The sequence below is a fragment of the Lissotriton vulgaris genome, chromosome 2_1 (assembly GCF_964263255.1).
Source record: "Lissotriton vulgaris chromosome 2_1, aLisVul1.2, whole genome shotgun sequence".
In the NCBI taxonomy this organism is placed as follows: Eukaryota; Metazoa; Chordata; class Amphibia; order Caudata; family Salamandridae; genus Lissotriton; species Lissotriton vulgaris.
Window position 1 is genome coordinate 434714582 of NC_141687.1, and position 17121 is coordinate 434731702.

The 17121-nt window shown below is 42.7% G+C and overlaps 1 protein-coding gene across 1 annotated transcript; it reads right to left on the minus strand.

Annotated features, from left to right (window-relative positions):
• Positions 1-3286: 3286 nt before the first annotated feature.
• On the minus strand, positions 3287-9131 carry LOC147730552 (gamma-crystallin-3-like). The gene is made up of 3 exons (XM_086958591.1): positions 9093-9131; positions 5551-5793; positions 3287-3623 (listed from the first exon to the last, which is right to left on the minus strand). The coding sequence occupies exons 1-3, from the start codon at positions 9099-9101 to the stop codon at positions 3348-3350; spliced, it is 528 nt and encodes a 175-aa protein (XP_086814717.1). The 5' UTR covers positions 9102-9131; the 3' UTR covers positions 3287-3347.
• Positions 9132-17121: the final 7990 nt, after the last annotated feature.

A 17121-nucleotide genomic window follows, 5' to 3' on the forward strand; every position in this document is an offset into this window, starting at 1 on the left:
CAGTAGACGTAGACTGTTGGATCTCAGGTGTCTAGCTGAAAAAGAGATCTTGAGACGATTTCTCAGATAGAGCGGGCCAATTCCATGGATAGCTCGGAATGTCAGGGTCAGAATTTTGAAATCGATGCGTCGGGCTATAGGGAGCCAGTGAAGCTCAGCCCGGTAGGCTCTGACCGAGGTGCGAGCAGGAATATTACCAATGAGCCGGGCTGCAGCGTTCTGGACAATTTGCAGACGGTCAATTAGGTATAGGGGGGCACCTGCATAAAGACTATTAGCATAGTCTAGATGGGTGGTGATAAGTGCCTGGACAACTGTTTTGCGAGATGATTGAGGGAGGTAGGGGAAAATTTTCCTGATCATGCGCAATTTGGAAAAACAAGCCCCTACAACTTTGTTGACTTGGGCACTTCCAGATAAAGAGTTGTCAAAGGTGAAGCCAAGGTTACGGGCCGCCTGTACAGGGGTGGGTGGAGGATTCAAAACGGTAGGCCACCAAAGAATTGCAGGGGGAGGGGATTTCTTGCTGAAAAAGAGAACCTCCGTTTTGTCAGTGTTGAGGGCAAGGTGATTGGCTGACATCCAGGTGCAGATATTGCCAAGGCAGTTTCTAAAGTTGGAAAAGAGGGAGTCAGAATGGTCTCTAAAGGAAAAAACAAGCTGAGTATCGTCAGCATAAGAGACCACCCTGACACCCCAGGACTCTACTACCTTGGCAAGAGGGGCCACATAGGCATTAAACAATAAAGGGCTCAAGGCAGAACCCTGGGGCATTCCGCACAGGGGGGGTTTGTACTCAGCTCTTGTGCTGAGATATCTGTGCAAACCCTTGAACATCTATATCAACAAAGGCAAAAAGGTAGCAGGGTGAAAGACAACTGCACCACCTAGGCTTGTCACTGAAAGTAAACTAAGCTCGTACTGCCCACCTCAAATGGTTAGCTGCCACATGACCACAGATCAATTCTAGAAAAAAAGCTGAGAGGCAACACACAGAATTAACAGGTTATAGTATACACAAAGAAAAGTTCAGTTTTAAGTTGTTGATTGTAAGCCTTTTCTTTTTCGAAAGTCCTTTTTGTACATATGGAAAACAGCCAACACGTTTCATTCTTCTAAGGTAGCCAGATACGTGTATCAGTGTGTATAAGCAGCGCTGCCAGACACAGGCCATTCGGAACACAACGTAAAGATAACAATAGTTCTAATATTAATTACACTATAGGCTTACTAATTGCCCTAAAGAGTTATTTCTCCTCTGTTTGAAGGCAACGTAGGTCTTGATCGGGACTGAGGACATTATTAATTAATTTTAATTAATGTTTGAGCTTGTAAAGTGCAATGCTACCCGTAGGTTTCCTGGCACTGTATAACGCTGGGGAACCCGTCCTGGCTTTCCCTGTGGGATGGTCCCTGCTGGGAGTCCCAAAGGTGGAGCCAGGCATCCCCGGCGTTGATGGGGCCGTTGTGGAGATTAGGCAAGTTAATTCCCAGAGTTGCCGCGTCGGGAATTGAACCCTGATCCCGGCTGACTTTTGCTCCCGGGTCTGTCGCCTCTAACCAGTGAGCCACACCACTCCATAACGGTACTCACTCATTTATTGAGTCTATATCCATCAACTAGGATGCTTTGTGACTTCAATCACTGCTGGTACCAACACACTGATACACAAATCTGGCTACCTTACATTGCCCCGAAGAAGCCCTTGTGAAGGGTGAAATGCATTGGCTGTTTTCCATTTGTACTAAAAGGACTTTTGAGAAATAAAAAGACGTTGATTCTGTGTGTTGCCTCTCATCAGCACTTTTTTCTAAACTCTGGAACATCTCATATTTTTCTGAAAATACTATGAAATTTAAACATAGACATTTTTAAAAACAGTTCTTAATTTTTATAGCTTTCCTCAGAGAAAACCTGTCTTTTATTCTTGCGTATGCTTCCGAATTAGCTGGTTTGTTTCCATGTGGGAGACTTTCTGAAGTCAGCCACGCCAAAACTTAATTTATTGACTGTATGAAACCTTTTCCTCTTTTTATTCTGTGATTTATTCTGTATTTTAATATTTTTTATGTTGTGCTGCTTTTATGATTGTTTTTATACAATCAAATAAAGCTTTGATTGATTGATTGATAAATGGAACTGCATCTTGGCTGCCTCAGTCGAGGTGGAGGGTAAGTGGTTGCATGCAGTCAGAGTACAAGCACGGAGCAATGATAAATAACAGAATAACAACACACCTGAATCTGATGTAGTGGAGGGAAAATTGAGCAGTGGGCTGATAGAAGGTAGAGGGAAATTCAGTCAGCAAAGAATGGTTCTGGAAAGAGGGTGGGATTGAATGCTAGGGAAAGGATGTTGCATATGGTACTGTTAGGTGCTTAGATAATGAATCTAGTGTGTGAAGAGGAAGTGAGCATATGACTGGGAAAGCGGTCTAGATTCTCAAGGACTAGTAAGGAAAAGTATGAGAGACCATACAAAGCTAGTATTGTGGCCCTTTGGCTATGAGCAAGACTTTCAAGACGTCATATAACTTTTATCTGGGGAAGCCGGCAATGGCTGATATCGCAGTAATTATAGTGGAAAGCCACTTGAAAATTTTGAAGCGAACACTAACAGATTTACCTAACATAGTACAAGAGAGGGTGAGGCAGGAAGTGAGGAGAGGGTGATAAAGGGAAGGATGTTCTCAAAAGACAATGAGATGGAAGAGGGATTTTGTGTGTCTGCAGTAGAGTATAGTTGTGAAATATCTGTTGTTGCTGAGTTCAGAGTATGGCATGAACTACCCTCAAGTGGCTGATGATGCCAAGGTTTCTGATTCTTTGTTGAAAGGGATGTGTGTCAGAGAGGGCAAGGAGAATAATATTTGGACATAAACAACAAACAGTATTTAGTTGCACAAGGTCGTCAATGATGCACGTTAGTAGGAGGGCGGTAATGAAAGTGTAGGGGCGCCATAATACAGAACGGGCTATCTCTTGAAGCAGTGAATCAGGAGAGTTCTGAGCCAATCGAAGGTCTCAAAGGTAAGGTAGCGGTCTAGGGTAATATGTATGGGATAGAGATAGTAGTGTTGGGCTGTAGTGTCGAGGTTTGAAACATGAATCTGCTTTGATCCAATAGATACTTAGAATCACATGCTGAGGGAGCATATTGGTGATATCTCCACATAACGCTTGAATGCATTTACTTTCGGTGAACATGTTTGAGTTCTCTTTAGCTTTAATCAAATGTTCATAGATAGTAACAGTTAAGTATCAATAAGTACCCAAAATAACAAAATGATTTTGCATGTTAATTTATTGGTTACATGTACAGATTAGCCTTTGCAAAAGAGATAACGTTAATAATGATCCCTAACTCTCCTGAAAGAACCGACCCTGGGGCTCATGGCTCCCCAGTCGCTGTACCTCCGGTACTCTCCGGCCCTCAGGTAGTACTGACGGCCTCTGTAGTTGGGCTCTTCATAGAAGACCCAGTGGCCCTCAAGCACATTACAGGAGTGGATGTCATTGTAGCGGAACTGCTCGTAAACATGGGGACAGTCTTCAGAGAACTCCATCATCTGACCTCCAAAGTTCTCGCGCTCATAAACTCTTATTCTGTAGGATCCACGGTGCTGGAATGGCAAGAGAAGGCAAACCACTATTAAAACCTTTCTTAAAATCAAGATTTATGACAAAATAAGACACCCTTCATAATTTAATTGAATGTCAACGCCTTTGTTCAAATATCGGAATAGATTACTTCGCTTTTGTTAGGCAAAGAAAACTTGTACTTTCATCTCTATTTTCATAACAAGAGGCAGAATTATGTTTTCAAAACTATAATAGGACAACAATTTACTCACAAGTGTTTACATTTCTAAGGTAGCCCTTTGTGAACCTTATTCTTTACAACCTGAGACAAAATGTAACCACTACTCTATCAGCATTATAGAAGCATATTACAAAAGGTGTGTAGGAGTCAGGGCAAACCTCAGTCTGTTCTTTGTGGATTGTAGTTTTGAATTATAAGATGTCCGTGCAGCAGTTTCAGTAATAACTGATGTGTAGTGAAGATTAAAAATCACACTGATGTGAGGGTGTCCCTTCATTTTAATCGAGGCCCTTCCAATCAGTGGAAATGGGGGAATCCGCAGAGACCAGGCACAGACACTGGACCATTACCCTGCCAAGCCCACCAGTGGTATTGGGGCAGTCTAGACGGCTTGGAAGAGGTCTAGAGTTCTGGGCATCATCATTTTAGGGTTCTAGTTCAGGAGGCCAGGAGGATGCCATGCACTGATGCATAAGCTGCTCTTATTAGGGGACAGAACATGCCAAATTCGATGCACAATGGGGGCCTGCACCTGATGCGAGTACTTTTCACTTTACCTGCCGCAGAGTTCCAGAGATGTATGAATACCACCTATAGAATGACTCAAGGAATGTAATCACCTTATAATTATTATGCTGCTTCCAGCACATATGTAAAAACCTATCATAATATTTCCGGCAGACCATCGAGTGTCTTTCAGTATATTAAAAAGACAATTATTTAAACAAAAGAAAAGTAAGCCTAGTCGGAAAGTACCACTCGATTTAAGGTACTTTTAGTAACCCTATAAGTGTCTTGGAAAAAAGGATATACGAAATGACTAACTCAGCAGACAATGCACCGGAAATGAACTTTGCTGATGTATTGCAGGAAGTGCCGGCGAAATAGAGTGCGGGAATGTTATGTGGCATGCACACACTTTTGGCCTTCACAAGCTGCCAACACACTCCTTTACTTCCTAATGCCTTGCAGTGTCGTATTGCTCGGCTGCTCTCTTAATTATACTGCAGACACTCACAGATAACACAGACAGTGTATTTATGGGATATGGACACTCTGTCATGGGGTAGATGAAAACTGAGGGCTTGGTTCACAAAGGTGAACTCACACTAGTTGTAAAATCACACTTCTAGTTTTTGAATACCAAAAAGTATAGTAAACTTACTTTCAGCAAGTGGAAAGTTACACAAAAGTGTAAGTTTGCCTTTGTGAATTGGTCCCAGTGTGTATGCTATGGACTGGTGTCTTCGAAGAGCTCCACATCACACCCCACCTGAGAGACCTGCAATGGCTCCCTATCAACAAGAGGATCACCTTCAAACTCCTCACCCATGCACTTAAGGCACTCCCCAACACCGGACCAGCGTACCTCAACAGCCGACTCAGCCTCTACACCCCCACCTGCCTGCTCTGCTCGCAGACCGCGCCCTCGCCACCATCCCCCGCATTGGAAGAGTGACCGGCGGCAGCAGATCATTCTCCCACCTCTCCGCAAAGACATGGAACACCCTCCCCATCCACTTGCGGCAGACCGAAGACCTCCTAACCTTCAAGAGACTTCTCAAGACCTGGCTCTTCGAACAGTAGCAGCTTCCCCCCTTTCCTACACCCCCCCCCTCCCAAGGGCCTTGAGACCCTCACGGGTATGTAGTGTGCTTTACAAATACTATGATTGATTGATTAAAAAGATTCTCCAAATACACAAAATGAAACAGAGTGACACTCACTTGTGGGGTCAAGCGGCAAGACCTGATCGAGTCGTTGAAGCCCATCCAGTGCTGGAAGTCCGGGTACTCGCCTCTTCTCAGATAGTACTGGTGGCCCCTGAAGTTGGGGTGCTCGTACAGGATCCAGTTGCCACTTTCCACCCGGATGGAGTTGCAGCGACTGAAGTGAGAGCTCAGATCAGGACACTCAGCGCTGCACTCATGGGAGCGGCCCTGGAAGTTCCTGTCCTCGTAGAAGATGATCTGTAACAAAGATAATACAAATTGCAATGTATTATGTATTTCTGCATGCACTTGGGATAACCGTGTGACATTTGTAGTCGAACAGAGGATATTAAATACACTGCTGTGAAAGGTGAAGTTCCACACATTATTTTCATAGTTCTTGATTAATGAATGCCAAAGCTCTACAGATCGATTACCTGCTCGTTACATGTTCATTCTGTCGGTTCATGTTTACGGAATCAATTTCATATTGTGCTAATAGTATCGAATAGTAAATAATTGCACTGGAATGGCACAATGCTACTTTTGGCTCAGGTAGCTTGTTACCAGTTAATATATGAGGAACACCATATTAGTGGAGTAGAACCAAAACACACTAAAACGTCCCTTGGTTGAAATTTGGATCATTGAATTTAGTGCACAAAAGGAGGCAAACTCATATCTAAATCTAGTTCTCACTCAAATCGATTTCTCTTCCTTTTAAATTAATTGAACACACTCTTGCCGAAAAAAGGTGTCAGTGCTGCTGAGAAAGTACAAATATTAATATAAGAAAAGCGTTCTAAGAAATCTTTAGTAAAACAGATTCAAAGACACAGTTTCCTCTGTAGACTGACTGGTCAGGACTGGACCTGATGTGAACCAGCAAAATATTCCTCTTCTTGGCTATCACCCGAAAGGAGGGCCGACTCTGAGGCAACGTCTAATGGCGGAAACACAAGAAGAGCCTTGCTGGGAGGTCACAAGATGCATGTAGGACAATACTGTTCAAACCTAGGGGGAGGAGTTTATTTAGATCCTTCTGCATTTCATACCTTTGCTTCTAAACTGTTGAATAATTAATTTCTTAATTGCGTAAATTTGAAAATTCCACGGAAACATCCCAACAGGGGGAAGTGTGTGCTAATGACGATATGGTGACTTTAGATGCCACGAACCAGTTCTCTACTTGGTTTCCCTTTGCCTTATTTCCCATACCTGCCACAATTGGGAGCATTTAAAAAAAATGATTGCTCTTTTTATGATTATGACGTGCACAAATGCCTAAATATTAGACGTACTGCTCTTAAATTCATGTCATTGAGTTTACTTTTGTCCAGGCAAAGTCATGATATAATATGGAAAGATATGTTTATGGGACCTTCTACCTACTCGAGATGGAAATAATATTAACAGTGTAATTTCTATGCCTGATCAATTTCTGTGTAAGGTGGATTTATTATACTTAACGAGACTCTGGTATGAATCTGAAATAAATGCTGCTAATTAAAAAACAAAACTCATTTATAATTGTAGAATTTTAGCTTTTTGGTGGGGGAAATAGTTTAGCCTCAATACAGCCAAGATTAAAATCATTTTACTTGGGGTCTAAACACAATTCCATGAGGATAGGTGACTTAAATAGCCCCAAACAGGAGAGGGGTCTATGGGTTATTGTATCACATGGAATGGTTAAACAGCTGTGGAAAGAGTAGAGCTGGGACAGTGTGGGTTATAAACAGAAGGTTATGACACCACTACCCACTCGACAGTAGTAAAGCATGTTGAGAAGTAGCCTACCAACTCTAGAGGATACTATGGGGTCAGTGCTTAATTTGTAAAATAATTAGGGCGTATTTTCAAGGAGTTGCAATAAATATTGCAAAGCGCGCTTAGCACTGCTATTTTTATCACTGGCTATCGCTGGATTTAATCGCCAAGATTGCGTTGTATTATCAACGCTTATCTCAAAGGCGATAAGAAATCCAGCGATAGCTGGGTTTTCCATGGAACATCGCTGATTTTCCAGCAATGCTCCATGGAAAACCGCAATAGGCTTGATAATAAGGCCCTGTGGCCTTAGCTGCACAATCCACCCCCATGTCAGGTATGGCTTAGTCAGGAATTTAACAGACGTTAAATTCCTGCGTTAAGGCAGAGTTAGCGCGATTAAAATTATCGCTGCAACTTGTTGCTAATATCGCGAAGCAACCTTTGCGATATTTACCCCTGTTGCTTTGACAGCCACGCCTACTTTGCATCTGATCAGCGATGCAATGGTAGGCGTGCTGGAAATGGTGCTAAGTAAGGAAAACACGCGCCAACGTGTCCTTGATGATATTGCAATATAATTATCGCCTCTTTTCACCCTGACGCGGAGGCCACTGCAGCTTGCACCACCTATTGCCCGTCATTGCTGCCAATGACAGCACCAAAACAGCTACTAACCATCTTTCTCGGCTGCAACTGCGACAGATCAGATTATTCCAGGACCCCAAAGCTAAAGGAATGGCTGGGGAGGCAGGTATTAGTATATCGTATTAAAAAAGATTGGTTGTACTGCTCATCTCGAAATTAGATGACCAGTGCCACCATGTGGCAGACTGTTATACGTGTGATGATGACAATAAAGTGCCCTGCCAAGCACAGGAAACAAATTAAGTGCCAGTACCGAGCACTGGAAACCACCGGCTCAAATTAAGCATTGTATGGGGCAGATTTACTATTTTTTTACACAACACAGTGCAGCAACCGAACTTGCTGCACTGCACACTGGGGCAAACACAGCACAAAGCCAATCTACTAACATTGGCCTTCCTTAGTTGTCATTCCGAAAGGCTATCTTGCATGACCCACAACCTCACAGAGGTCAGTGTGCACTGTCCTGCATTGGATTTATGTTGGAAGCACACTCGTTGAAAAATGCCCCGCACTGGATGTGTGCTGTACATTTTAGCACACATGCAATACATGATTGGGTTTTTTGAGACATTAAAACATTTCTCCTTGTTAAAGAAGGCATGTTTTTTCCGTTTTTCTTTGCAAAGACCGGTGTAGCTGTATTAGAAGATAAAGTTTGCAATGCATACCATCAGATGGCTGAGTGATTGCTTGTTCCAACATGAAGAATTCGAAAGGATGCAAAATGTGCCAAAGCATATGTATATATAAAATGCATATGTCATCTTAATTCGCTGATTTAACTGCCAAATGACATTTGGGTGCTGTGAGCTAAGAAAGGCGTAGTCATGTGTCAATGTAGTGCAGTGAGGCAATGGCCAACTAAGACCTTCTATAATCAATCCTGGCTTCAAAGTAAGTACTACAACAAGCAATCCCCTCCTAGTGATCAGATACTGGTATAAACGTGCCACACAAAACTATGAATGAGAGAATCATTTGGAAACAAAATGGCATTAAGGGTAGTTAGGTGCATATTAAATGTTCATGCCTGGATTCAATTCTCGTATTCTGTTTATCATATAAATGAGCATATTCTTAAGTAAGATGTGTCTGTCTCCCCCCAAAAACATCACAACCTGACATTTCTCACTCACCTTTCCCATGTTGGCTGCTGGATGGTTGGTCGACCTCGATGCGGTAGAGGGGCGCACAGCAGCCTTTATATACACCCTCTAATCCTGCTGCCTGTAGGTGAACAATGCACTGTACGCACACAACGGTTTCTGCCCACTAAGGAAAATGTATACAGAGGCTCTCTGCATTCTATAACGTGCTTGCTTGGATTGTTTGTATTTGCTTACTGAAAAGTCGTGTCAACTGTGAATAGTAACCAAAGTACATCATTGTCGCTGTGCTAAAAGCAGCATATTGTGCTTCAGATAATGTACCTTTTAAAGCAATCCTGCTGACTGAAAAAAGCGGGTTTGAACTGCTAGATACCGACGGAAGGATCATGCAACAGAAAATTGCCCCACAGACTTGACTTTTCTACGCCCTAGAATGGTTCTATTTATCAACCAGAGCAATAAAAGTGAATAAAGAGAGACTTAATACAGTGACTTCCAGTGTTGATTTGCAGATTTATGCGCAGTGGTGGGGGAACAGACACAGAATTGACACATTTCCTGAATTTAAGAGAACAGGAACGAGAAGCAATAGAATTAAAAAAAACACTGGCTAGGGCGCATTTCATATTAGTCACATCTTTATCCATAGAACCATATTTAAAAATTGTTACCAAACCGTTCCATCGCTGGTTACTGACTAGATTTCGCTTTAACCAGATCCACCTCCTTCCGGGGGACCTTAAGGGATGGAGTAAACCAGAGGATGTAGCTCTCTGTATCTGTGACTGCTATTCAATTCAGGATACCACGCACTTTACATTATTTTGTGCTTTTTATACAGACATTAGAAAAAAATATATAATCCCATTGTTAAAGGGTAGGAGTTTCTCACAGGTTAAACCAGCATTATTATATTTACAACTATTGGATAACCCAGGGAATATTTTTAATATTGCAAATTATTTTGTATCAGCTGTCCGGATGAGGAAATTAAGACGCACAATATTGCTAGAATTATGAATTTTAACTCCTTCCGTGCTCATGACAAGCTTAGCTCGTCATGAGGCACGGTGCTCGTGTGCTCATGACGAGCTGAGCACGTCATGAGCCGTGGAACGCTCACACGCGGGGATAATTCCCCTGCTGTGCTGAACGTTCCACGAAAACAGGTGTGGCTGTGACGAGCTCAGCTCTTCATGAGCACACGAGCACTGTGCCTCATGACGAGCTGAGTTTGTCATGAGCACCGGTGCTCTGTGCGCCCCCCCTACCCCCCAGCCAAGCAGGGGAATTGCCCGCACTGCGAAGGGGTTAATGGTTTTATAAATACTCATGAAATTGTTTTTAGTGAGAACTTCTTGTATTTTATTATTGTGTCTCATAAAATTGTATCTATGAATATATTGTAAAGCATACTTTTATGATTTTAATTAATCGAATAAAGTGGTTTTGACTTGACTTGACATTCTGCCATTAGTGTAAAAATAATGAAGTCATAGGGATTATAAAAAATCAAAGTGTCATGCTAAGCAAATGAGACACACCCATTCTCCAGGATAGTGATAAGGGTGTTGTGTGAAACCAGTGGTACACTTTGTAGCACACTGTCGCGATTATATTACCAGAGCATGGTGTAGTAGCGCACTATTATTCACAAACAGCACATTTTCCATTGAAATGGCCACTAAATTTGCAGAGAAATGCAGTTTTACTGATATTGTTGATATGTTGTTGTGTGCTACTGTCTTTCCTTTCACACTCCCTGTACCCCAGCAAGATTGTCAAATACCGGAGGAGTGGCCGTAGGCCAAAGAAGATGGCTGTGAGCTAGAGAAGCTTCAACAATCCACGTTAATCCCCTCAAAATCTGCAAAATAATCTGGCAAGCAGAGTACCAGCCCAGCGGTAATAAATCCTGACGGGGCAACAATGGCTTAGGTGGAGGTGAGCCGGCCCTGAGCTGGTACACAGTAGGCTCAGGCCTACTCAGTGCTTTAAATGGGATAAAATAAGTGCAGGTGCTCATTAAAATGAGAGAGGGAGCGGGGTTAAGGGCAAGACATGATGATACTTAACAACTTCTATATTAGTTGCAGCACATACCAAAGCACATGAGAAATGTGTTATATAAACAAAGCAGGTTAACTCATTACACAAAATGAAAGAGAAATGCGATAATATGTTAACATTTCCTTTTTTTGCAATAGTTTCACCTTCTTAATGTCATACTGGTAATTGCTGTTTGGCACAATACTATATAATTTTGAGCACACGAGTAGGAAGAAACTAAAAATATCCCTACATCAAACCAAAGCTCCTATGGCACCAAGCAAATGAAGCAACTCATCATGACCCTCCCCAGAAGTTATCTCTTGTCTATTCCACCGATCTATCCATTCATCCTACAATTTACCTGCTGAAAATTCTATACTCTATTCATTCTTTCATCAATCATTCAATCTTTCGCCATTCCGTCTATCCACCCTTCATATCCAAACCTACCCATCTCCAAACCCATCCATTCATCCTTTTACTCATCCATCTCTTTATCCACCCTTTCACTCTTGCATCAATCCTTTCGCTCATCCATCCATCAACCCTTTCACTCCTTTATTACATTCACCCTTTTACTCAATCCCTTCTTTCACTCATCCATCATCCACCATTTCATCCATCCTTCCTACCTTTCATTAATCCATCCAATCTTTTGAGGTTCTGTAAATTACGAATTCGTTCGTACTCCGCCTCCATTTTGTAACCGCCGCCATTTTGTGTTGCCCTCACTCAGGCAGCACGGCCAGCACAATGTTTTTGTCGTTTCTGCATTTACGTGTCAGGTGGCTTCTTCGCCCTTGTTTACTAACGAGTGTCAGGGTCTGGCCGAGAACACTAGTTCCTGTCTGAGCTGATTAATCCCCGTCCGGACTATTTGTTGGTTCCCACCATTCTTTCCTGTGAGTTATCTTATCTGCTGTCCTTCGCTACATGCCTCATGCATTCTCCTGTTTCACGACTGTCCTTCTAGAGTATACAACTGTGTTTTCTCTTCTCATAAACTGAATTGTGTGGATTTGCTTGTAATTTACTTAAGGGGTCGAGCGACAAACATAATCACGGGAACTTGGGTTACTTGAGCCTTATAGCAATGTCTATAACGTTTGCCTATGCCTCATGCTCTTGTGTGTTTGTATTTTGCATTGTATTGTCCCTTATATAAGCCTGTGCGCCACGGAGTTAAGTGGCAGTCTCTTTTGAACCTCGTTATATCAACGACTTCCAAGACCACTGTACTAGCTGCAGCTAATAAATACGATCTTCTACGCCAGACGAAGAGTCCGTGTCTCTGTATTTGACAAGGCAGGTGAATTCCGGGGATTTCAGGTGTACCCTGCGCCGCCGAGCTTAAAGGCTAGGGTTCTCCAACTGGCGCCCACGTGGGGTGACTTCAGCGGTAGCAGTTGAGCCCGAGGGTCGTGAGGAGCCCCGCAAGAAAATTCCGGAGGAAGCGCACCACGTGATCGACCCCTGTATGTCAAAAGTGGACCGAAGGTCTTTTACAACGTGGCTACTCCTTTCTGACGGCTGCTGACGACTGCTGCCCTGACTGTTGCTCTGCCTTGGACCCTTTGATGACGTTTGGTAAAGCGAGACGATAGACGGACCTTCGCTGGTGTAGGACGATTCTTAGTTAAGTATTCGGTGGGTCGCTCCCACAAACTTTGTTTGGTTTTGTTTTTGGTTTTTATTCAGTTATTGCAATACCTGAAGCCAAGGGGTGAGTATGTTTGTGCTGTTTTATTAATTCATACCCCTTGTTGTTTGTGAGCAGTCTAGAGAATTAACGATGCCTAGACTGAGTAAGTTTAAAAGAATTTGTTGTTTAGGTTGTACTAGGGATTCCCAGTTGGAGGATTCATGTCCGATTCCTCCAGTTGGAACTCCCACTTATGAGCTCTATTCGAAACATGGTATTGGTCCCATTACCTTTAATGAGACATGGGTCCGATACACGAAAAATAGTGGAGTTTTAAGATGGCCCCAAAATGGTAGTTTTGACCCCGCCATATTAGATAATTTGAAAGCGAATTTGTTTAGGAGAAAAGCCCGGCCGGCAATGTTTGACTCTTTCCGTCTTTGGCGTAAGGAAGCCAAACAGAAAGAAATTAAGCAAGCAAAAAATGATAAGAAAGCACAAGACATGTCAATTATACAGGCTGCGCAGCAGTTTAAAAATAATGAAGTAGATGGTGCGAATGAGATACTGGAAAGACAACATCGCATGGCGATAGATCGATGCTATCCGATGTTGCCTACTTCCCCTTTAGATAAAAATAAGGAACTGGAAGAAGATTCCCTAATGTCTTGTTTATTGAATTCACCTTCGCCCTATGCCCAAACTCCTAATGTACCTCCATTACCCCCTCCCGCTTTTCAACAAGTGGTTGCTCCATTTCCGGTTGTTCAGCAACAGGCTCAACCTACTAATGTTCCCTTGCCTGCCTCTGCTCCACCTTCACATTCTGTAATACAGCCCCCACCTGCTCTACAGTCTCCTGCTCCTGTTTCTCAGTCGGCTACGTTTCAGTCTCCATTGCCTTCTACATCTGTAATGCCTCCTATTCTTTTAAGGGATTCTCCTACTTCACAGAGGAGAATAGCAGATGCTGTCTCGAGCTTCTTTTATCCTCTTCTTGGGTCTTTAAATTTGTCTCCAGATTTCTCTAGACGACAATCTCGTTGTCAGCTTCCTCTTATGGACGAGAAAGTAGTTTTGGGATCTCTTGCTCGTAAATGGATTGAGAAAGAATTAGAATATAGTACAGAGGACATTATGAGTTCTTTTCATCAGTGGGTGGAGCCCACTCAGAGATATGTTTTTAACGTTATGTGCCAAACTCTTATTAGAGGATGGGAAGATATGGAGCTAGATTCTGTTCCTTTGGAGTTACTGAAGTTAGAAGCTGATTTTGATAAAGGTTTTATTGTAGGACCGCTAGTTGCAGACGCAGTGAATAAACTCGTTGCGTTTCGGGCCATGTTTTTGTCCCTGACTCTTTCTGAAACTGATGTCGTAAAAAGACAGGGTATTAAGAATTCACCGATGCGTGAAGTTCCTCCCGTATGGAGAGAAGAGGTAGTTGGTCCACCACAGATACCTGCTCATTTCCAGCGTATATGGGTCCACGAACCCTGGAAAAGGTCTGAAGTATTGGCTCTTAAACAGACTCTTCCGGACCCTCGTAAAAATCCTGCTGGGTATTATAAAGAATTGTCTCAAACAGTTGAGGCTTGTATTCTGAATTTGGCTGATATTGATATGTTATTTGGGAATGTTGTTCCGCAAGCATTATGGGCACGAATTCGTAGAGAAAATCATGTTGCTGAATTAGGTGGTAATTGGGCTGCTATTAGAGCCGCCGATGCAGGTCAAGTGGGTGGTGCGAAACCCGATGATCTGATTACTGCCTTACCTGGCAGAATAATTGAATTGATGAAGACAATGATGCCTGCGATACAAGTAAATTGGGACAAGTTGGCCGCATGCAAGCAGAAGAAAGCCGAAAGTGTTTCGGATTTCTTCACTCGTTTCGAAGAGACGTTTATTAACCATAGTGGTCAGGATCTGAGTGTAGAGGGTGGTCAGCGATTGTTTGTGGATAAGTTTGTATATAATTTGCTTCCGGAATTATTGAATAAATTAAAGAGTTCTGAAAGTGCATGGACTGTTTCTTCCCCTGCTAAAATATTCGCTACTGCACAGAATTATGAGAATAGAGATAAGGAGGAGAAAGAGAAACAAGAAAAGAAAAATAAAGATCTGGAAACGAAGGTTCTTTTGCAGCAGGCTTATCCTCCACGTCCTGCACAGTCTCAGTTTTCTCAATCTCCACAGTTTCAGAAGGTGTTTCAGAAGCCTGAGTCTTTTGTACCGCGATCTTTGGTGGGTCCTAATCAATGTACGTACTGTAAGGAAGAAGGACATTTTAAGAATAATTGTCCAATTTTGTTACAGCGTAATAATGGGATCTCTGCTCCACGAGGTCGTGGTAATTTTCAGTCAGGATCTAGAGGTAGAGGACGAGGTGGGTCCTCTCAGGAGCAGCGTTCTTTCCCTCCATCTGCTATGAATTTCTTTGATCAGCAGAGAGTCCAGTCTGCGCAGTATTATAATGATGATTATCGTGTTGAAGATGGGATTGAAGATTTCCATACTGAATAGGACAGCCAAGGACGAAGTAAGGGAGTTGTGTCGATTCCAGTAGATCAAAAAGGACCGTATGTTACTGTCAATGCTATGGGTGTTTTAGAGCCGTTTCTTTTGGATACTGGTGCGATGAGAAGTTCTATTATTCATTCTAAACTCCCTGGGGCACCTTTGTCTGGCTTAATAAATACTTCGGTTAGATTTTCTGGCGCCCCAGTTCGTAATCCAGTTTCTTGTCCCTTGCCTGTTTTGATTGGTCCCTATGAATTGGATGCTTCCCTTATTCTGACAACTGGTTGTGGTGAGAATTTGTTGGGTTTGGATTTGTTGAAAAGGTTACATGCAACATTGTACTGTTCTCTTTCTGGTGTGCATCTTACGTTAGGGAAGAGAATGACATCTCCTATGTATTTATCCCAAGATCAGTTTCCATCTGAGTTGCTTTCTGACAGTCTTTGGGCTACGGGTCCAAATGATGTGGGTCATCTTACGATCCCGCCGTACGTTGTTACAGTTAAAGAGAATGTTAGAATGCCACGCATTCCCCAGTACCGTATTTCTAGCGATGGTGAGAGAGCGCTTTTGGCTATTGATGATGACTTTATTCAGAAGGGTGTGGTTGAAGAAACAAGAGGCAATGTTTGCAATAGTCTTGTTCTCCCAATTCTTAAGAGAACTGATCCTTCACAGCCCCTTGTTTGTCGATGTGTTATTGACCTTAAGAAGTTAATAAGATTGTTGTGCCACAGTTTCCTGTTGTTCCGGACATTACAGCTTTATTGCCGATGATTTCCACTTCGGCAGCTTGGTTTTCGGTGATAGACCTCAAAAATGCTTTCTTTAGCATTCCTATTGCTGAAGAAAGTAGGGACATTTTTGGTTTCTCTCTGAGTGGCCGAAGTTTTTGATTCAAAAGAGCACCTCAAGGCTATTGCGAAAGTCCCTCTATCTCTAGCAAGGCTCTTAAGTCACAACTTGATGCTTTTTCCTTGCCTCCAGGTGCTATGCTCATTCCGTATGTGGATGATTTGTTGGTGGCTGTTGATACGGAAGACGTGTGTAAGAGTGTGACTGTTGCATTGTTGCATTATTTGTCTGCTTTAAATCATAAGTTGTCGCCCTCTAAGTTGCAATATGCCCGCCAAGAGGTTACCTATTTAGGTCATCTCTTGTCGAAGGAGGGACGACGATTGACCCCAGAACGTATTCAGACTATTTCTCAGATGTCTGTGCCTACTACGCAGAGAGAAGTGCGTGCCTTTTTGGGTATCACTTCCTACTTTAGACAATAGATTCCTAATTTTTCACTTTTGGCCAAACCATTGTTGGCACTTACGTTGAAAGATACGCTGCATCCGCTCCCCTGGACGGATGAATGTCAGAAAAGTTTTGTTGACTTACATACTGCTCTGTGTTCTGCTCCAGTGTTGGGTACCCCAGATTATAGTAAGTCTTTTACACTGGACGTTCACGAGAGAGAGGGTTGCACATTGTCAGTCCTGACACAGCAATTTGGAGATAAACAGAGGCCATGCGCCAATTTGTCTGCTATATTAGACCCAGTAGCTAAAGCTTTGCCCAGTTGTCTCAGAGCTACAGCAGCTGCGGCGATTTCTATCAGACAGTCTGCTGGATTAGTGTTAGATAACACACTCATTGTTATGGTTCCACATGCAGTGGATACCTTGTTAAATAGAACAAGGACACAGCATCTCAAGGGTGCTCGTTCGTCTGGATACGAGCTGACACTTTTAGCGAGTCATGTACATATCAAAAGATGTAACACATTAAATCCTACTACACTGTTGCCACTCTCAGATGAGAAAGACGTTCAGGAAAAACATAATGGTT